Raw genomic sequence first — 23,153 nt, 5'->3', positions numbered from 1 at the left:
CGGGCCATTAAATGATTCTTTTAATGCAATAAGTTGGAAGAGTTTTTCAGGTAATAAGACTTTAATCTAAATTTTAATAATATCATACAGTATTTTCAAAGCCAATATGATGAAACTGAGAGAAAAGCTTTCCTCTTAAAAAAAAATATATAGTAGTAAGTTGGGCATTAGAAGAGATGTCAATTAATACTCTAATATTTGACCACAGCTACCTTCACAAAATCAATACACAATCAGCCCTCCATATCTGTGGATGTAGAACCTAAGGATATGGAGAGCTGGCTGTATCACGCCACTGTATATAAGAGACTTGAGCATCCGCGGATTTTGGTATCTGTAGGGGTCCTGGAACCAATCCCCCGCAGATGCCAAGGAAGGACTGGATTTACTCTCAAATGCACATTGGTTAACATAGCACTGTCCCTCATCTTTCTGTACAACTGAGCATGACCGCAAGAGTCAGCAATAGAACAAAAATATAAATCTTGCTCATCATAGTCCAAATTATTAAATACTAAGAGAAATAACAAAATATATTATTTGTATTCTTCAGAGTTAAAAAAATTCTGTTTCTAGTATAAAAATCTGAAAGATATCCAATATTTAATATTTCATACCTCTAAAATTCCTTTTCTTTTCTTTTCTTCACTGTCTGTGAATCCACTTATTATCTGATAACAGTCTTTACAAACTTTGCTCAATTTACCACCATCATACTCAAGTTGAGCTTTATAATCAGAACACTTCCAACAAACCACCTTAAATTAAGAAAAAATAAAGAAGAGTGAATAATCATATTTTAAAAATAACAAGATTTAAGCAATAATCAGTTATAGGTAATAATAAATGAGAAAAAGTTAAATGTAAAGGGCAAATTTTTATCAGACTAACAATATCCCCATGAACATTTGGAGTATTTGTCATGTATTATAATGCTGTTTGTGATGGGCTCTGCTTGCTCATCCTTCTCTTCCTGGCCCTAAAGGTAGGAGCTCTTCAAAGGCTTGGTCCAGACCATTACACTTCATACCTCTGGACGTTTTATATCTTCCCCAAGTGAATTCATGGTCTACCTTGCTCCCAGCCTTCTCCTTATCACACTTCGTCCCTCCCAACCTGTTCCCCTCTCAGAGTACTCTCTATCGCTGGAAATAGCACAGCCTCCTAACCAGTTATGGCAAGTCAGAAACCTAGGAGTCATCCCGATACCTCTCTCTACCTCACCCCATAGATTCACCATGTTATAAAGTCCTGCTGATTTTATCTCCTAGATATTTTTTCAATCTGTCCATTTTTCTACATCTTCCTTGCAATTACCTGAGTCCAAGCTATCAATGTCCTGGTTTGGACCATTATAGCCTCACGACTGGTCCTTGTAGCATTCCTACTGGAGTCCAGGCCACTACTCTAAGATCCCCTCCAAGCTATTTTCCAAATGGCATCAGATGCTTCCTTAAAAATGCTAATCTGATATATTTCTCTTCTATTTAAATTTCTTTAAAGTCTTCCCTTTGCTCTTGGATAAGGAACAAATTCTTAACCATGGCCTATAAAGTCCTGCATGATTTACCTCTCTTACTCTATCTTCAGTGACACTGGCTTCTTACAGCTCCTAGAGTGCTCTGTTCCCTCCCTCTCTCATCTCTGCTTCAGTGAGTTAACTCTTGCTCATCCTTCAGATACTGACTCAAATTTCACTTCCTCAAGGAAGACTCCTCCAACTTCCAGAATACAGCCCATCTCTTATCACTGTGCTATTAAAGTTCCATGTGCTTTTATTTTTTTTTTTAGAAGATGTTGGGGGTAGGAGTTTATTAATTTTTATTTATTTATTTTTGCTGTGTTGGGTCTTCGTTTCTGTGCGAGGGCTTTCTCTAGTTGTGGCAAGCAGGGGCCACTCTTCATCGCGGTGCGTGGGCCTCTCACTATTGCGGCCTCTCTTGTTGCAGAGCACAGGCTCCAGACGCGCAGGCTCAGTAGTTGTGGCTCATGGGCCTAGTTGCTCCGTGGCATGTGGGATCCTCCCAGACCAGGGCTCGAACCCGTGTCCCCCGCATTAGCAGGCAGATTCTCAACCACTGTGCCACCAGGGAAGCCCTCCATGTGCTTTTTGCATGCACTGATCACAATTTGTAATCATATACTTGTGTGATTTTTCGATTAATGTTTGTCACCCTAACTAGGCTGTAAGCTCTATGAGAAACTGTCCTTGTGTATTTTGCTATTTATAGTACCTGTTTAAAAAATAACCTTGCAGTTTAAAAAATTATCTTCTTGGGGACTTCCCTGGTGGTCCAGTGGTTAAGAATCTGCCTTCCAGTGCAGGGGACGTGGGTTCAATCTCTGGTGGGGGAACTACGATCCCACGTGCTGTGGGGTAACTAAGCCTGCGCGCTGCAATTACTGAGCCTGCGCACTCTAGAACCCATGTGCCACAACTAGAGAGCCCGTGCACCACAACTACTGAACCTGCATGCTCTGGAGCCCACATGCCACAACTAGAGAGAAGCCTGCGTCCTGCAATGAAACATCACACATGCCACAACAAGGATCCCGCGTGGTGCAACTAAGACCTGATGCAGCCAAATAAATAAATAAAATTATCTTCTTGCTTCTAGAAGAATATTTTCCCTCATTTATAGTGGACAAACTATATTTAAGAAATTAAATATTAGTAAAACTTTCGGTTTAGATTCACATCATGTAAAATTCATAATAAAAAATTGTTCATTGTTTTCTCATACTTCCAATGAAATTACACTAGGATTTAAAATTAGACATGTCTGTAACTGCAAATTCATATCAACTAATATTTATTTTCAAAGTATGTCACAGTACATTCATATTTTTGTTTGTTTACTGAAAGCAAGTATGTCAATATCTGAAATCATTTCAAGCAAACTCAATGAGAGATTTAAAAAAGTCTTACACTGAGGGGGGAAAAAAAAGATGTTTGCTATCAATTTGATTTTGATTATAAAACTGTCTCACTGAGTCAAAACCTAGGTAAAAAGGAAGAATAAATCTGCAATGTAATTGAGAATAATCTGAATGTACTATCAATAAAAACTGTTGCACAAAAGCATACTAATAATACATTCAGTCATGACACTACAATGCCTACCCTTCTCTATGCTTATGTGTTGCTTTTTAGAAGAAAGTATTAATCTTCAACTTGGTTTACAAGGCCCTCCAAAACCTACTGCTACTTCTCTCCAACTTCAGGTCATGCTTTCTTCCTTCTCACTCTTTCCATATGAAACAATTCAATCCCTGAAAACCTGTCAACTGCCTTAGCTGGCTTGAGTTGCTGAATCTTGTTAGAGATATTTCATTCCATTAAATGGACTAGTGTGTCCTTTTAAATTTATAACCATAAACCTCTAATAGGCATCTTTGTTTCTTTGGTAGGCTCATTTTTTCCTGCCCAGAGACAACTATTACATACTTAGCTCTCTTTCTCAAATCTCCCCCCTCCCTCTTACTTCCCCCTTCACTTTCAGATGATGACTCTTCCTCATACTTCAATGAATATATAGATATTATCAGACCTAAATTCCCTCATTTCCCACCACCAAATCAAAAACACACCCACATTTCCACTCATCTTTCCCTTTATCCTTTCCGTTATAATGGAGGGAAGTTTCCCTCTCCCCATCAAAAGTCTGAACTTCTACTTAAGCTATAGGTTCCATCTCATATTTTCTCAAAGTCATTGACTCCTTTGGTTATTATTTATCTTTCTATTTCTTAGATTGCTCATTATGCTCCAGCTACATGACCTTTTGGCAGTCTCAAGAATAGATCAGGGCTTCCCTGGTGGCACAGTGGTGGAGAATCTGCCTGCCAATGCAGGGGATATGGGTTTGAGCCCTAGTCCCGCAAGATCCCACATGCTGCACAACAACTAAGCCCATGTGCCACAACTACTGAGCCTGTGCTCTAGAGCCCGTGGGCCACAACTACTGAGCCCACGTTCCACAACTACTGAAGCCCGCATGCCTAGAGCCCATGCGCTGCAACAAGAGAAGCCACTGCAGAGAGAAGCCCATGCACCACAACGAAGAGTAGCCCCCACTCACTGCAAATAAATAGAAAGCCTGTGTTCAGCAACAAAGACCCAATGCAGCCAAAAATAAGTAAATAAAGTTATTTTTAAAAATAAAAAAATTGGGCTTCCCAGGTGGCACAGTGGTTGAGAGTCCGCCTGTTGATGCAGGGGACATGGGTTCATGCCCAGGTCCAAGGAAGATCCCATATGCCATGGAGCGGCTGGGCTCATGAGCCATGGCCGCTGAGCCTGCGCATCCAGAGTCTGTGCTCCGCAACGGGAGATGCCACAACAGTGAGAGGCCCGCGTACCGCAAAAAGAAAGGAAGGAAGGCAGGAAGGGAGGGAGGAAGGGAGGGAGGAAGGGAGGGAGGGAGGAAAGGAAAGGAAAGAAAGAAAGGAGAGGAAGGAAGGAAGGAAGGAAGGAAGGGAGGGAGGGAGGGAGGGAGGGAGGGAGGGAGAAAGGAAGGAAGGAAGGAAGGAAGGAAGGAAGGAAGGAAGGAAGGAAGGAAGGAAGGAAGGAAGGAAGAAAGGAAGGAAAAATTTAAAAATTAAAAAGAATAGATGAAGCTCTATCTTACCTCAGGGCTTTTGACATACAACTCTCACTGCCTGAATGCTCTTCCTGCCTTCTTTCTTTTTTGTTTTTTTTTTGCGGTACGCGGGCCTCTCACTGTTGTGGCCCCTCCAGTCGCGGAGCACAGGCTCCGGACGCACAGGCTCAGTGGCCATGGCTCACGGGCCCAGCTGATCCGCGGCATGCAGGATCCTCCCGGACCGGGGCACAAACCCGTGTCCCCTGCATCGGCAGGCAGACTCCCAACCACTGCACCACCAGGGAAGCCCCTGCCTTCTTTCTTATGGTTAGCTCTTTCTCACCTTTTAGGCATCAGCTTAAATATCAAACGCCTCAGATAGGTCTTCATTTTTCTAACTAAAATTGGTTCCAAATCCTCTTCCATTACCGTTATTCCCCATTTTAACTTCTTGATTTCTTATTGCATTTATAGTCATTTGAAATGCTTGTCTGTTAATCTGGTCTGTTTTCTCCATTAGAATGTGAGCTCTGTGAAGCTGGCTACCATTTTGCTTACCAGTTTTTCTCCAGGACACAGCACAGTGCTTTGCATAAAGTTATCACCAACAAAAGTTTATCAACTAAGTGATTTATTGAATGATTTCTTTGTGTTTTTCCAAGTTAATGATTTTACAACACTTATATAGTGACTAACAACCTTAATGACCAAGAAAGCTCACATACATGTCCACATGCTCGACAATGATGCCTTCTCCTCGTCAGGGCATTAAAAGGCTCCTTGCATTTCATACACATTGTAACTTCATTATCTCGGATCCATCTTGGGGCTCTTTTTCCTAGCTCAGCAGTCTAAAAAGGAAAGAGATTCAATTTTAATGGCAAAAACTGTCATTTCCATCCATCCATCCATCCATCCGTTCATTCATTTATTTATTTTAAAAAGAATTTTAACAACATTGCTCATACCATGTTCTGAAACTCAAGATCCAGAAAAAGAGAGAGAAAAAAAAAAGTTCAAAGACATTGAAGCAGCATGAAAAGGCACTCTATTGTATTCATCTAAGAAGAAATGAGATCCTGTCCAAATAGCCAGTTTTGGCAATGCAAAGGGAAAAGACTGGGTAACAAAATAACTAGATAGATCTTCTGCAACTGCAAAGAGAAAAGAACTTAAAGAATTTAATTCAACTTACAGAAACCTCTGAGTGAATGTCATTATCCTTGGCAATTGCATTTCTGAAGGTTTCATGCCTCTGATGGAAAGCATCAATAGTCTCTTGAAGTGCCTAAAATATACATGAAATTCAAAGCAGATATTAAAGTATCACATGCAAATTAATAAAAACACTTTATTAAACAAATATTTAGGATGGAAATCACCTTAAAAATTAAATGACCTTATTCTGATGACTACAATATGTGCATAATACAACAATATGTGCACATCTGGTACACATACAGAGGTTACCACAAAACAAAAATGAAAATAGAAATCAGGTTTACCTTGATCCATTCTTCTTTGTCTTGCTCAGAACTAAAACAAACAACAATGAAAAATTAAAGTGAATAAAGAGAACATTAATGAGTTATACCTGGTGCATACAACTGTATTTATGTTAGTCCAACTTTCTGGAAAATTCAGGGATGTCCAAGGAGTTATAATAAAAATTAAACAGAATCTCTGGCAATTGAACAAATGAATTCATAAACATAGTTTTATACCATCCACTTACTTTGGTACACATAACTTTTTTTTTTTTGGTACACATAACTTTTGATGGAGAGAGTTAAGTTTGGCTTCTATTAGTTTAACCACCATCATCTAGTTGTATATATCAGGTATCTGTAGATCTAGCATTATACTAGATATAGGCCTAGTCTTCCAATTCACCTTTATGAAAACACATGAGGCTTTGAAAGGCTGCTAGTCACAACCCATCTTAGAAAAGATTGCAATTATCCTTGAGACTATAAATTACCTGTGTAAAGCCTTAGGGAGCTATGTAACATTTCCTTTGGTAAACAATTTAATTCTATTTTGCTAGGCTTCAGGCAATACCATACCTAATTCATTATAGATAAAACACAACGAAGATTTAAATGCCTGTAGGAAGGAGGTTTCACAGATTAATGAACCCCAGTATTTAATAATTTTCTGTTGGGAAAAAATTTCCCTTTTAGCAGACTTTGTACTCAGTAAGATCTCCAAACTGAGGGATTGTGAAGAGTGGGCTCTATTTGTTTGCATGTATTTGGTAGGCATGGGCTAAGTCTGAGTCCCCGTCCCAGCCTGAATGTCACATGCCACAGTCCCACAGGTATCACATATGTATAAGTCTGTGATCATACCATCCATGTGACACCATCCATCTTTATCACAAAAACTGAGTATCATGATGTGCCAGGAATACTGCTGGAATCCGTGCATGTCAAATGTAAGATTCTGCTTATATTTCACCTGGGGATCCTGAACCAAGAACCTTGGTGGGGGCAGGGGCTTTAATCTTGCCCCTCAAAAAAGGTTTCTCCCTAATGCTATGCCCCGCCCCCACAAAATCAGCTCTATTGCTCTGGAAGCATAGTTATTTGCTAGCTGCTTTTAGCCTTTTAAATGCAAAGTAACTTGACAAGTCTTTAATGCCTTTTGTTTTACTTTCTCAATCATGGCAGATTTTTAAATTTACTCCTTTGTTTAATTTACTCATCACTATATTTTTATATCCATTTAGCAATAGAAAACCATTGAATAAAAACTACATAAAATAATTTTGTTTCAAAAGTTTATATTCTTTTGAATATGGAAGGGGAGGCAGAGTGTGAGAGGTCAGTCTTCAGGCTGACTTATTTAATAAGAAAAGTAGAACATTTTTTTCTGTGTTGGCTTCAGAAGTGAATTCTCTTTAAATATCACCAAATATATACCCAATTTGGGGTTCCATGTAATCCTTCAGACTTTCTGAGAATTTCAGTGTTTGTCTACATTCTTGAGAGTCATTATAGACCAGAAGATAAGTAATCACACTTCATTCAGATCTTCAATTCATCATATAATCATAAATACAACTAAAGCAATGAGATTAGGGGAATAAGAAATTTAAGGAAAAATGAATGTGTTTTCAGTACTAATTGGAATGTATCCAATAGTGCATATTGGAACTCTACAAAATGATAACTGCCTGTACTTAAGAAAAATTTTCATGAATCAGCCCCATCCTGAAGCAAAAACAGCCCAACCTGCTAATGGAGGGGGGCTGGAGTCCGTCTCAACTCAGGCAACCCAAGAATCCTTGATAATCTCTCTTCTGCTGTTCAGACACATCTCTTGGGTTTGCAGATTTGGAACTATGCTGATATTCAGAGCCAGCAGAACCTTCATTCATCTGTAATGAAGACTTCTATGATGATCAGAACAATTGATGAGTCTTCTCTGTGGCCAGGGCCAATCATTCAGGGAGTCAACCACTGAGTGAGGACTTAGGTCAGGGGCTTCCAAGTACAGTAACATAAATTGTTCTCTTGGGTTTGATGGCTGGGGTCCAAATCCCACCATGATAAAGTAGGAAAACCATAACATCCAAGCCAAGTCCTCCACCATTTGAACTCATGCTTGAAATGCTGCCTCCTAATCCTCAGGGCAGCCTCCTGGCAGCTCCCTAAGTAATACAGCTTCATTATATATTTTCTGTGGGAAATCAAAGAACTGGCTAGGTATTTCTTCAAACTTTCCTAACCTGCCACATGTTCCATATCTATAATCACCAATTCCCTGGCTCCCTGGGTACAGATTCCTATTAAAATAATTTATTCTCTTTTGAAAATGTGAAGTTTAAGCTCGTACATAGTTACTAAACACAAATATCCAGGATGAGTTCACCTAAGCAGCCAGAACCACATGCTATTGGTGCAAAGGAATAGAAAGGAACAGAAGGGCTCTCTGATTCTCCATGGATTCTAGGGTATGAAAACCATCAGAGCTGGGATCAGTAGTTAACCTCTGATCTGTGAACTTTTGGTGGATCTCAATTTTCACCATGCTAGGTTTTTTTTTTTTTTTATAGGATAAATGGATGACAGTTTCCTAAAGCAGATATTTTAAAACCTGACAGCACTCTGTCTTCTAGAGGTTCATGCATGAGGTAGCTGTGATCTACTACAGTGGTTCTCATGTTTTGTTTCGTTTTTTTTCTTTCCAAACAGGGTTATGCTAGGGGGATGGATGCTAGGCCTCCAGCTCTTTCTCTCCCACTCAATAAGCATATAAGAAGAGCCACCCCTTCCAGAAGTCCTGGTCGCTAGAGGCTACTAGAGCCCCAAATGGCCCCCTTCATGTATCCTCAACTGTGGCAGGAGAATCATCTTTTCCAAAATGCCTCCCAAATGATTGATTTCCAAAATCATTCTCTCCATCAAAGTGCCATTAGGTCCTATAAATGCAGAGTCTCTGAAGGACAGATAGTTAAAGCTTCAACATTTATCATGAAATAATAAACATCAATAAACATTTGTGGACCAAAAGGAGGGATGGCGGAAAAAGGTTAGAGAACTTTTTCCTAGAAGACTCAAAACTTTGGCTTGAATGCAACAATTTGGTCACTTTAATTTACTGAATGCTTACTGTCTGAAAAACCACTATCCTAGGCACTACAGAGGAACCAAAAGGGAAGACATAATTCTTGACTTTCAAGAGCTTACCTCTTTACATTTATGTCCAACCAGACATGGAATAGATCCTCAGAATTATTTTGTCCTACGATTTATTCCGATTCTTTTGTAAAGTTGTGAGAGAGGAATGGTTCTCTTACCTGGCTTGCAGTTCCAGTGTTCTCTCTTTCCCAGATACCTGGAAAGTGTGTGGATATTCCTCATTGTGAGTCTCTACAATTTTCATTCCATCAATGCCAACCCTGGTTCGAACTGTGAATTTAGAGCCCACCAAGCTGAATCTTGGCACGCAGTACAGCAACATGTTGTTGAACTGCAAGAAGGCAGAACACATGTCAAAAAAAAGGAAAACGAAGACAGAGGAAAGTGACCAATATTGAAAGTAGCCCTAGACAAAAATTCCAGGGAATACCATACTTTCTATGTGAGAAAAATTACTTAAATACCAGAGAGCTTTTATGCTTGTATCAGAATTGTCATATTTTAAAATTTGTAACATATATTTCCCCTCTGTGTTGGTTCATAAATATTTTATTAATATTTAAGTAAACCAATCATCATTTTGTATTAGTAAGGAAATTAGTTAAGGAAATTAAGCTCAGCAATAATTTATTAAGGACCTCTATATACAAGAAACTGAAGTTCTCAACCATGTAAGTTGAAGACAAAAAAATTTCTAACTGTTATGTCAGGCAACAAGTCTACAACAGCTGTTAGAGGAAAAGATTAATATTTAGCAATTATTTTTACCAATGTGTTTAATGTTGTTTAAAAAAGTGGGCAAATTTTTTGCAGTATGTGGACCTCTCACTGTTGTGCCCTCTCCCGTTGCAGAGCACAGGCTCCGGATGCGCAGGCTCAGCGGCCATGGCTCACAGGCCTAGCCGCTCCGTGGCATGTGGGATCTTCCCAGACCGGGGCACGAACCAATGTCCCCTGCATCGGCAGGCGGACTCTCAATCACTGCACCACCAGGGAAGCCCCTGCCCCACATCTTGCTTAAGAATTCTTCATGTACGAATTAACAGAAAAGTCATTTATTTTAGCAAAAAGTCTTTATTTAAAATGAAGAAACTTATTTTGAAACTGAATCAAATTAGTGCCTCATTTCTAGTCAACCATGAACAGCTCCTGGTCTTCCCTGGTGGTGCAGTGGTTACGCATCCGCCTGCCAATGCAGGGGACACAGGTTCAAGCCCTGGTCCAGGAAGATCCCACATGCCACAGAGCAACTGGGCACGTGCGCCACAACTACTGAGCCTGAGCTCTAGAGCCTCTCTAGTTTAGCCCGCATGGCTAGAGCCCACGCTCGCAACAAGAGAAGCTACCGCAGTGAGAAGCCCGTACACCACAACGAAGAGCAGCCCCTGCTCAACGCAACTAGAGAAAGCCCGTGCGCAGCAACAAAGGTCCAACGCAGCCCAAAATAAATAAATAAAAAATAAATAAATTTATAACAAAACAAAACAATGAACAACTCCTGCTAATCAGTACCAAGCAATGATTTGGGGAAGGCAGTTAATTAACTTTTAAATATGTTAAAACATGCAAAAGGATGAAACTCTAAATATGGGGGTTAATTTGTAGGCAGATTCCTAAAGAAGGTCCATATTTATCTTTCTACTTCATATTTATTGTTTCTAACACTGTTTCTAGGCTTAAATATATTTTTGTAAGACAAAAGCAACTGGGAACTTAAAACACTTATGTAACCTCTCATGTCTCAGGATAATTATCTGTAAAAGTCACAGGTTGTTGAGAGGATTAAATGAGGAATAATGTCCTGTTTTGTCAGGTCCTCTTTTTAGCTCCAACCATGAAAGAAATGTTGATGGATATTTAAAACATTTCAACATGTTTATGTGACAATGTCCACTGTACTCATTCTGAAAGCAAATTTTTTACAGTTTGTTCCTCATACATTATTTTGCAACTTCCTATAACCAACATCATAAATTTCATTTCCACACTGGATAATGTAGAAATAAAAGGGCACTAAATACATTTTTTTTTTTTGCGGTATGCGGGCCTCTCACTGTTGTGGCCTCTCCCATTGCAGAGCACAGGCTCCGGATGCACAGGCTCAGCAGCCATGGCTCACGGGCCTAACCGCTCCGTGGCACGTGGGATCTTCCTGGACCGGGGCACGAACCCACATCCCCTGCATAGGCAGGCGGACTCTCAACCACTGTGCCACCAGGGAAGCCCAATACATTTTTATCATACATATCTGAGCTCCACATTTCACATTTACATTTCTAGAAGGGAACATAATGCTTCATCATTAATTGTCCACTGTATTCTAAGTATGGCAATCACAGCCTCATTGTAGTACACAGAATTTAAAGATCTGAAAATACTCTTAAAGGTTCTCATCATCATCCCAGCTTGATTAAGGCAACAGCTTGCTAACTGTTCATGTTAGTATTTCTTTCTCTCTTCTATAAGGCCTTCTCAGGAGGGGATTTGGCCATGTCTGAATGGTACTGCAGGAGTTGTAAAGCGCCACCAAAATGGACAGGACTAGCCAATAAATACCCTTTTTCTTCTACTTAGAGGTGAAGGTGATAATGCTTACAAAGAAGATGCCATATACGTAAAGGAATTAAGTAGCTAGTCCTGTTCCCTCGGTGAACCTGGCTCCTGTGGCAAAAGCCACCATCACCTTCTCTGGGTTTTGCTGGTGCTAAAAGAGGGAGTTATAACAACTGTAGCACCAAGTAGACTGACTTTCCCTTTTAGTGAAAGAAACTCCTTTTATTCCATGCCCGCTGCTCAGAAGTAGTTATTGACAAAGCAGTCTCTGGCTGGCAAGCTCTAGAAGTGCTAGGCTGTGCCGAAACCTAGAAGAAAGTCTCAACTTTATTAAAAATGTAGGGAGGTTCCTGTTTCTTGATCTCCAGGGTTCCTCGACTAGTTATTTTAAGTCTCTTTAAAATATATTATTTGATTGAAATAATTCAATTTCATGTCTCACAAGTGACAGTTCATTAAAGTTTGTTTTAGAAGGTAAAAATACATTGTTGGAGAAAATTTCCAGTGCCCGGCCTGTATTCAAAGTTTAAATAAGTCAAGAGAAAAAAATATATATAACTGTCAAAAGGTATAAGGAAATAAGGACTAGAACTCCAAAGAGGCAAGAATAAAACCTCCTATCACTCTATGGGATAATTCAGTGATTTTTTTTTTTTAACTTTCAGATGTCAGGTGTGGTTATTTACTTACTCAACAGAGTACCCTACATAACATAAAAAGCATGATGTGGAGGCAAGTAAATATACAAACACATGATGATCATTTGAAAGCTGAAATCAAATTCTAAATATAACTTGGTTTTTCAGATTTACACGTGTAATATCCCCAGAATAGGAAATAGAAAACTATTTTCCTTCTAGAGAGAAAGGAGAAAAAGTAAAAGGTACTTCTGAAGTTTCTACATATAAGAAAAAAAAGATGCTCCATGGGAATAAATGTGTGCTGGGGAGAGGAGAGATTCTGTGACAAGTACAGTACTAGAGGGGAAGGACTGAAGGAATGAACACTACAAGAACTGCTTCTAAGATGGTCTTCAAAAGATGAATAAGGCTTTCCTAAAGTTTCTGCTGTATGACTCCATTCTCCTGGAAGGCAATGACACGATATGTTTGATAGCTTATAATAACTGGAACAAGATGGGTACTTTTCTCTAAGTCACTACTGTTGTATTCCCCCAAGGCTCTTTGCCATCCGTCCTCCAAATAGCTGTTTAATTTGGCTCTGAATTAAGGTATTCAATCCAAAACTATTTCCAGAATAATTCTCAAATGTGAAAATTAAACCAAGGCCATTGGTTAGACACAGAGCTGAAAGTTTAACTACAGAAACTGTGACACTGATGTTGAAGAGGGGAAAGGAAAATTACCTAAGCACCTACAGGTAAAGACAAAGGGAAGACACTGACTCCCAGGCATTTTGCCCAGAACAGTATATTAAGCATGTCTTTTTAATCTGGATTTTTGATGCTTTGACATCTTGGGGCCTTGCTGACATTGGAGGACTGCCCCCTCTCACGACTACTCAATTCTTTGAAGACAGTGAGTGACTCACCTGCAAGCATGACTTCCATATGGAAACCAACAGATCCAGAACTCACACCCCAAGCACCTCCTCTATTGAGCGCTTACACTCCGAACCAGTATTCCCCTTCCGTAAGAACCCTAAGGCTAGGTACCAGTCAACAGTCCCTGTGTGCTAGAGCCTGATGAAATTATTTAAACTAGCAAACTCTAAGCTGGTTTTCTCTGCCTTGCCTATTCCTTCTCGCAGAAACCACAGTACAGGCTCTTGCCCACATTTGCTGCTAGCTTTCTCTGCCTTCTGACCAACTCTGGTGCTTTCTCATGTAGCTCCTTCCATGGTGTGGCATGCCCCCTCCTTTTGGAATCTGCGAGTATAACTATCTTTTCAATGGCAATCATCTCCTGATGTGTTGGCCTCACCATATTTGAATAACAAAACCTACATTTCAAAATAAACAGCCCTCTGGACCCTAACATGACATCACATGTCCCTGATTTACATTTAGGTCTCTGTAAAGCTTCTGAAAGGTGAAGTTCTTCTTTTGAGCTCCAATGAAGATTTTTTTATAGTTAATTTGTAAAATATCTATAAATTTTTAAAGTTATTGAGATATAATTCATATACCCTTTTAAAATGTATAATTCATGGTTTTTATATAGTTGTAAATTGTGCAGCCATCACGACTATCTAATTTTAGAACATTTCCTGACTCTGAATGGAAATCCTGTATCCATTTCCTCCTCCCCACCAGCCCTAGGCTACCACTACTTACTTCTTGCCTCTATGCATTTGCCTATTCTAGACATTTCATATAAATGGAATCATATCACACAGTGTGGTTTTTTGTGAATGGCTTCTTTCACTTTACACAATGTTTTCAAAGTTCATCCACGTAGCATGTATCAGTATTTTATTCCTTTTTACTGCCGTATAATATTCCAGTGCATGGTTATACCACATTTTGTTTATCCATTCATCAATTGATGGACATTTAGTTTGTTTCCACTTTTTGGCTATAATGAATACTTTTGCTATGAACATTCATGTATAAATTTTGTGTGGACATGTTTTCAATTTTCTTGAGTTATACAAACTTGAAGTAGAAACGCTTTCAAGAGAGATACTGAATATCCTTCTGCATGACAATTAGTTCCTGTAAACCTTCCTTTCAAAGGAAGCTGTAACCAGACAACAGAAACCTCTAAGCCCCCAACAACTCATACTAAGGCTAGTGAGATGACTGCCTTGCAGCAGAAAAGTCAGATGTGAATAACATCCTGAGAATGTGTCATGTGCCAGTTACCGGGCAGCCTCTTTACCAATGTGTCTGTTTCTTTGCCTATAATAACAATCATAGTAATAGCTAACATTTACTGAGCTATTACTCAATGTTAGCTCATTGTTAGCTATTATGATTATTATCATATCATTAGATATAGAAAGGAACTGGAATTAACAGAGACTAAAATATAATGGCCTGGATGCCCCAGGGAGAGCTCCTATATTTTCAATAAGTTCTAGACTAACTGTCATTTCCCAGAAGTTAAGGAAGGGATGGAGATTGATTGCAGTGAAAAGGAACTATGTAGCAAACTCACGTACTTTTACATAGATATTTGAGGCACGAGTTTTACAACTTTGTCTATATATTTCTTCAACTAGAAGAATTAAAAATAGTGGTCCCCACATATACACTGATGGCTACTATCATCATGGAAATGTTAAATCATCTTCACTACGAGTTACTGAAGTAAATTATACACGGTAAGTACACAGAAAAATTACAGAAAAATACTTGTCCTTGAAAGAACAAGTTTCAGTTACTAAGGACATTCCCTGATGTGGAATCCTGACAGTACTGACTAAACCAGATATAATTGTTAGATATAATTGTTCTGGTGAGAGCAAGCAAGCATCCTACTTTTCCAAGATGCATATAACAATGTTTATGGGTTATTCTTACGTGACTTGCTCATACTACAAAACTCACTAAGAAAAGGTAGCGTTCTTGTGCCGATGTGTTCCGAGCAGCTAGTTTGAGGATCTGTCCTTCTTTTATTAGTTCATTTGAAGGATTTACAATGTCTTCTTCTTCTCCCAACATTTCATAAATCTCTAAGAGTTTCTTTAGGTTCTCCTAGGAAATTAAAACAAAACACAGCAAGATCATATAAAAGGAGGTTTCACCTTAGTTCCTTTAATCAATGACCTTAGCTAAAATATACATAATTCAGAAGGGATTGGAACTAAGCATAAATTTTGGTATAAAGTATGTCAGTTATGACCAAATTAAAACCTGGGAGAAGAGGGATAACACTAAACATTTTATAAACAATGTTTTTTGTTCACTTGTATCAACTCATTTGGGTCCAAACCTGTAGATAATATCAGACTATATTATTGGCAATTATCTAACTAGAATATTCCCATTTCCTCTGGAAACCACTTACCATTTTTCTTATTGCACTATTAGAATGACTTGCTGCTGTAGATATAATTTCAAGTGATTCTAAATGGAAAAAAAGAAAAGTAAATACATTTTGTCCTTACTATGTTACTAGATAGCTGAATAATATACAGTACAATAAGAAGAAATCTGAGGCCGAAGATACACGATAAAAGCAGGGGGCAATTTGCATTTATAAGCTGGATACTTTCAAAAGTTCATTTGTAAGCAGATTATTTAGAACTTGAAGGGTATCTCCTCATTAAAAGTCATATACAGTGAGTAGGCTCTCAGGTACCTTTAATCGATAAGGGACCTTCAAAATAACAAACACCCTGACACTAGCTTGGTACAAGGAACTTTGTCAGGGGCTTTCATATATATTAGGTCAATTCATTCTTATGCAACCTTGAATGGAAAGTATATTAGCTTCATTTGGCAGATGAAAGAAGTGGAGAGTGATGTGACTTGGCTAAGGTCACAAATTATGATACTGAAGGGCTACATTAGAACCAAAGTCTTCTGACTCAAATTTCTACAACATTTCAGCAGTAGTAAGTATTTCACTAGTTTTATGAGCAAATTAACCACCAAGCACAATCATTTTTCCCTGCGAAAACACACTCACATTTCTAGTCTAGGTGAAAGGGAATTTTCTGATGCCAATGTTGATGGAGGGTTTTGTTGCTAGGGCAGGTGGTAGCGAGAGATGGGAATGGGAACTCTGATATGGGCAAGGTAGGAGCTTCGGGACTACTGGTGAAGAGATGTGGAAGCTAAGGCTTCCTGCTGGATTAACCTGAGGGAATGTTCTCAATCCTACAACACGTCCTGCTCTCTTCCTTTCTTTCCTATCTTATGAATACTGGTTGGGTTAATTCTGTTACCACAACAACCTCATTATTCTGAACCAACTTTTCTGTCTTCTTCGTTCTACTGCTGAACAAAATGCACTTGTGTTGCTTTCCCCTCTACTTTTAGGTCTCTAAAAGTACTTCTGTGATTTCCTTACAATTTTAGTGTAAGTAGTAATGGGAAACCAAAAAGAGTAATAGAATACCCTATTACGTTGCTGACTCTCTGATTTTTGACATAGCTACCTTAGCAGGAGTCAAAGTCTTTTGAGTATAGAAGAAGCAGAATTGTTATTTACATTTTAGAGAACTATCCTGATTTTGACAATTCTTTGCATTCCACATAGGATCCAAGGTAGAGGGAGACAAATTAAGATGGGCTGGGGCCACCACCCAAGAGACTAGTTTGAGTAGTAGCAATGGTGATCCAACCTCCAATCCTACCACTACTAAAACCAAGCACTCAGGCCAGGTGAGTGGAAAGTGGAGATGAAGTGGAAAGTGGAAGAAGACAAGTTAGGATAATTCTGAACTTTAGAGGAAGAAAGGGGAGATGAGAAGTTCCTGTGGTCACCAACTCACTTGGATGGTGGGAGAAACATCACAGATAGCCTATGTTCAGAAAAAGACCCAGTCTCTAAGACCAAACATTGTGTTTTGTGTTCATCTCTCAACAAGGTTCACTTATAACAGCAGACAAAAAATTATTAGAGAAAGTAGCAATGCTTTAAGATTGTACACCAGTATTGTTTGTACATGTTGATTACTAATCTAAGTTAAATCTTCTCTTCACAGTTAACTGATTTTTTTTTAAAGTACACAAGAAAACAAAATTCTTATTGAAACTCTTAAGCCCTAAAAAGTCTTCCATTATGATCTAATGTAGCACAGGAGTAGAGCAGGAATAAAGTTTTCTCAGGGAAGATGTTAACTGACACTAAACAGCACCATTGCCTCTTCTGTCTTAGAGCAGAGAAACGTAGAGAGATATCACTTTGCTTAGGCTATTTTTACATAGTAAATATCATCTTAGTTTTCTTGGTATGTATCAACCTACTTAATTAACCAGCAGCACTAGTAATTCTGAATGGTTGTATTCTTCCTGTGAGAAGGTAATTGTGTATTGCTATTCCAGATGTCTCTAAGACTACAGTTTTATATTTCAGAGTTAATGATTAACGTGAAACCAGCATGAGAAATGTGATTTGCATTGCTCCAAGCCTATGATTTGGGCTCAAAAGTGTTTGCCTAATTGAGGTACTGATGACAATTTCCAGTGAGGTTATTTTCTGGCACCAATATTTTACTAAAGTGGCTATGAGACCTATCTCACTTTGAAATCACAAGCCTACTTGGCCACTAAATTATCCCAAAATGGAAAGCAGGGGTGGGGCCGGGGTGGGGGGAGTATTTACTTTTAGCATCATTCCAGTCCGGAGAACCAGGGGGCAATTTCCTTAGGTAGTCCTTAAGGAGCATCTCATACCGGGGAATCCGCTGAACAGGTTCTAGCATGTGATGCTGCAAAGTCAAGCTCCCACAGATCTTCTGTTTCTGTAATGAGAAAGGTTTTTAAAAAAAGATTTAAAAATTAGGTTAGCCAGTCTAAAAAAGTTCAACGTAACATAGAATTTTCATTAAGGGCAGCATTTCACTACGAAGTGTGGTCTGTGCATCACCTGCATTAGATATACCTGGGATGCTATTAAAAATGGAAATTCTGAACCCCATCGCAATCTATGAAACCACAATTTTGAGGCATATGCATAAAAACGCCTCCAATTCTTCCATTAAAGTTTGAGGACCACCAATCTAATGTTAAGAACAGAAAGAAAAATCAAGCAGAATTTAAGCAAGAAATTTCCAGATTGATGGCATCCACTTCGATTAGTCACTACAAGGGTTTGTCAGGTCACATTATTAAATCATACTCCAGAGATTTTCAAAAGAAGCATCTATTTAATGAGGTTCACTAAGTAACACTGCATTAAATGACTCTGGACTCAGCAGAAACTATTTCATAATAAGGCTACCATAAATGTCATTTCCTTTTAACTTAAAAGACTCCACATGTAGAAAAGTGACAAGATGAGAAAATTTTAATTTTTCATTAGGTCATGACATTCTTTTCCATTAGAAACCAAACTCTAAACAGATCTCCTTTGCTTAGGGCAAAACTGAGTCTATAGAACATGCTTTCAGTAAGCTGTCAACATGGAAGGAGAGAAAAAAAGATTACTTGAAAAATAAGGTGTGTTCCTGTTCATATTAAACAAAGAAGAAACCCTCTTACTATATTTATTGATGACCATGATCAGGGCACTCCAGGGTAAAAAATGTTGTATTAAGACATGATGTTTGCATTCAAAGCAAACAAGAAACTAAAAGCTTCATAGAGAATGGAATATTTACACATAAACTCAGGTGAGGTCAGGCTTTGGGCAGGGAAATGAGGAATACCAGGGGGTAAGTGCAGGAAGAGGGACCTTGGAGAACAGGCCCAAGACAGTGGGGCATGAAGCATGTTTAGTGAAAGGGGGCAGTTGAGTTCTGCTCGGAAATAAGATATTTATAGGGAAATAGGGGATAAGGAAGAAAATGTAATCTGGGGCAATAATGTCAAGCTGGGTTTAGATTTACTTCATCTAATGCAGGTTTTCATGCAGGGGAGTGATATCATTAGATATGACAGCTATTAAGATTAACCTACAGCAATGTGGCTTTAGGCAGATGTCGGGAAACTAGTTTGGAAGTTATTGTAGACCAGGAGAAAAGTAAAAAGAGCCTGAAATTAGCATGGAAGCTGAGGGTTAATGGCTTTCCTTAATAAAGTGTAAGATATTAATATTATAAGTTTAGTTATTGCATTTGATTTTCTCCAGCAAGCCTATGGTATATATACACACACATGCATATATATGTGTGTGTGTGTGTGTATATATATATATATATATATATATATATATATATATATATATATATATATCTCCAGGAAAATATTACTGATCCCCAAATTTTTACATGAAGAAACTGGCTCAGAAAAGTTAGGGGAGTTTTCTAAGGTCAAGTGGCTCTAAGTGGCAGACTAGAATCCTAAACTAGATTAGTTGATTCTCAATCTACCATTCCTTTCACAACTCCATCCTTTCTTCATAACATGGAGAAGACAGACGTTGCTGAGATAGTTTTAAAATTTTATGAAACAACGATAATGACCACCATCGTGTAGTGAGCACTTACTATGCAAAAAGCTCCATGCTAAGTCCCTTGAAAATATTATCTAACAGGCAAATGAACACATACAGAGAATGAGGAAAAGTGACAAATCAAAGATAAAGCCAAGTGGTCAAATTCTGGTGAATAAAAGAATATTGGTGCTATGTGATAAATCCAATCACATAACCACAAGCTACTCTATGCAAGGCACAAAAGGTCAAGTGGAAAAATGATTGTAAGCTAAAGACAGGAATGGAAGATGTTGACTTTGTATTGACAACAAGATGTTCATACAGAATTGTGTAGCCAGCACTCAGCATTTTGTAACTGGAGTTCAGGGGTAGAGGAATACACTAGAAATAATGACCCTATAAGCATCTGTATGACATGATGGTTAAAGGCTTGGGAAACTATGACAATATTGAGAGTGTGGAGAGAAAGAAGACTATGAAGGGCAAAAACCTTGTATTCTGCCCACATTTCAATATTAACAAAAGGGGTTAGTGAAAGAACCAAAGAAGGAGCCAGTGTTCAGAAGGGTAGATGAGTGCTTAATCATGAGTGAAAAGAGACGTTCAGTAAAAGGAGTGAAGGGGAAGAGCAGGACTTTTGGCTATGGCTGAGTGAGGAGACTGGCAAAATCCTCCCTTTAAAAAGCGACTTCATAATGAGAACCTACTATAGCACTGGGAACTGTACTCAATGCTCTTTGGTGACCTAAACGGGAAGGAAATCCAAAACAGAGGGGATATATTTATACCTATAGCTGATTCACTTTGCTGCACAGTAGAAACTAACACAATGGTATAAAGCAACTATATTCCAATAAAAATTAAAAAAAAATAAAAAGCACCTTTAAAGCTGGATAAAATTGATTTTAACAACAACAGCAATCATTTCAGCACTTTGGAAATTGACCAAAGGCACAAAACAATCTGAAAAGTGTTTCTTTTAAAAACTGCTGAACTTTGGGTAAGAACAGCAAGAAGCTGTGGTATTCTGGCCTGGGGCTGCCCCTCTTCCTCTCCCAGCTCAGTCAATGTGAAGATTCTGCAAGGGTGGGGCAGGCTGTGAGGACTGGCAGTTTCTCTGCTGAAGTTGAAGAGGGCTCATCTGATTTACAGCGGTGAACCATATGCCCAGCAACACTGTCAGTGGAAGTGATGGTCTCTGAGGTGGGCAAGTGGGGAAGACCAATGACTTTAATAGCCTGAAGCTGTGTTGTGGTCAGACAATCATTTCCTTGGCTGAGGCTGTGTGAATAACCAGCAGAGACAGAAGAGAGCCCAAGCCAGCAACCTCCTGGCCACTCTGAGGTTGTGGAGATGCAGACAGAAGATACAGATAGGAGATGGGAAAGGGCCACAAGGACTTTGGAAATGGCCCGATCTTTAAATAAGTGCGTGCCCCTCCACACACAATTATAGGGCCATCAGCAGAGGAGAGAAGCTAACTGGATCTAGGTAGTTAAGCACCTGTGTTTAACAACTGTTTGATCTTTAACCTACACAGATAGAGGGGCAACCCCTATAAAGCCAAGATCACATACAAACACAAGAACATTCAACAAAAAACTGAATAGAGACATTAGTGGCTGCATACCAGAGGAGAGATAAAGTTCATAGATTTAGTCTAAGCAAGTTACTAAACAAACAAAAAAAACAAAAGTAACCGCAGCCACTCTCAGTAGGGAAAATACAAATCTAGAGTTCCCACAAAATAGGTTATCTAAAATGTCCAGGGCTTCCCTGGTGGTGCAGTGGTTAAGAATCTGCCTGCCAATGCAGGGGACACGGGTTTGAGCCCCGGTCCGGGAAGATCCCACATGCCGTGGAGCAACTAAGCCCACGTAACACAACTACTGAAGCCCGCGTGCCTAGAACCCGTGCTCTGCAACAAGAGAAGGCAGCACAATGAGAAGCCCACGCACCTCAACGAAGAGTAGCTCCCGCTCGCCACAACTAGAGAAAGCCCATGCGCAGCAGCAGACTCAACGCAGCCAAAAATTAAAAAATAAATAAACAAACAAACAAATAAATAATAATGTCCAACATTCAGCAAAAACAAAAAGAGATATTCAAATAAACAGTGAAGTATTAACCTACACTGAAGAAAAAAGGCAGTCAAATAAAATTGTCTCTGAGTGAACTTAGATATTGGATATAGCAAAGATTTCAACATAGCTATTATATGTATGTTCAAAGAAATAAAGGTAATCATATTTGAAGAACATGAAAAGTATAACAACAATACATGCATACATAGCAATTTTCAAGGAGGAATCAGACAGTATAAAAAAGAACCAAATGAAAATTCTGGAGTTGAAAAGTACAATAACTGAAATGAAAAATTCACCCCAGAGACTCAACAGAAGAAATAAGATGGCAGAAGAATCAATGAACTTGAAGGAATATTAATTGAAATTATACAGTGTAAAGAACAAAGAGAAAAAAGGAAGAAAATTGAACAGGTCTCAGAAACTCGCATAATGGGACTTCCTTGGTGGAGCAGTGGTTAAGAATCCGCCTGCCAATGCAGGGGACACGGGTTCAAGCCCTGGTCCGGGAAGACCCCACATGCCGTGGAGCAACTAAGCCCGTGTGCCACAACTACTGAGCCCACACATTGAAGCCTGCTACTGAAGCCTGCGTGCCTAGAGTCCATGCTCCGCAACAAGAGAAGCCACCACAATGAGAAGCCGGCACATCTCAACAAAGAGTAGCCCCTGCTCGCCACAACTGGAGAAAGCCTGTGCACAGCAACGAAGACCCAGCGCAGCCAAAAATTAATTAATTAATTAATTAATTAAAAAAAGAAACGTGGGTAATGAAAATATGAAATTCAAAGAAACAATGGCTGAAAACTTCTCAGACTGATTTAAAAAAATCTACACAACCAAGAAGCTCAAGCTACTCCAAGCAGAATAAATACAAAAAAGATCCACATCATTTTCAAACTGCTAAAAGCCAAAAACAAAGAGAAAACTTTGAAAGCAGCAAGAGAAAAGTGATTCATTACATATAGGAGACTGTCAATACAATTAAGGGCTAACTTCTCATCTGACACAAGGGAGGACAGAAAACAGTGAAATGACATTCAAATTGTTGAAAGAAAAAAGCTATCAGCCAAGAATTCTGTGTCTAGCAATGCTATCATTCAATAGTGAAGAAAAAAATATTTTCCAAATAAACAAAGCCCAAGAAAATTCATTGCTATTCACTCTGCCTCACAAGAAACACATCATTTTCATGCTGAAAGGAACTTATTCCAGAAATGGTAAATATATGGGTTAAAAACATATTTGTAGGGCTTCCCTGGTGGTGCAGTG

At 38.9% G+C, this 23,153-nt stretch overlaps 1 protein-coding gene across 6 annotated transcripts in view; it reads right to left on the bottom strand.

Moving 5' to 3' along the window:
* The window catches only part of FGD4 (FYVE, RhoGEF and PH domain containing 4), a 199,473-nt gene that overhangs the window by 10,343 nt on the left and 165,977 nt on the right, over positions 1 to 23,153 (bottom strand). For all 6 annotated transcript variants that reach the window (XM_067696109.1, XM_067696108.1, XM_067696111.1 and 3 more), the window contains 8 exons: positions 18,025 to 18,163; positions 15,760 to 15,818; positions 15,300 to 15,446; positions 9,391 to 9,563; positions 6,092 to 6,122; positions 5,782 to 5,874; positions 5,312 to 5,437; positions 618 to 758 (listed from right to left, as the gene is read on the bottom strand). In XM_067696109.1, the coding sequence (XP_067552210.1) occupies positions 618 to 758; positions 5,312 to 5,437; positions 5,782 to 5,874; positions 6,092 to 6,122; positions 9,391 to 9,563; positions 15,300 to 15,446; positions 15,760 to 15,818; positions 18,025 to 18,163 (909 nt within the window). The remainder of the gene's footprint in view (positions 1 to 617; positions 759 to 5,311; positions 5,438 to 5,781; positions 5,875 to 6,091; positions 6,123 to 9,390; positions 9,564 to 15,299; positions 15,447 to 15,759; positions 15,819 to 18,024; positions 18,164 to 23,153) is intronic.

Source organism: Pseudorca crassidens, chromosome 11 (genome assembly GCF_039906515.1).
Source record: "Pseudorca crassidens isolate mPseCra1 chromosome 11, mPseCra1.hap1, whole genome shotgun sequence".
NCBI classification, from domain to species: Eukaryota; Metazoa; Chordata; class Mammalia; order Artiodactyla; family Delphinidae; genus Pseudorca; species Pseudorca crassidens.
Note: the sequence above shows the minus strand (reverse complement) of the source record. Positions and strands in the feature narration are given on the sequence as shown.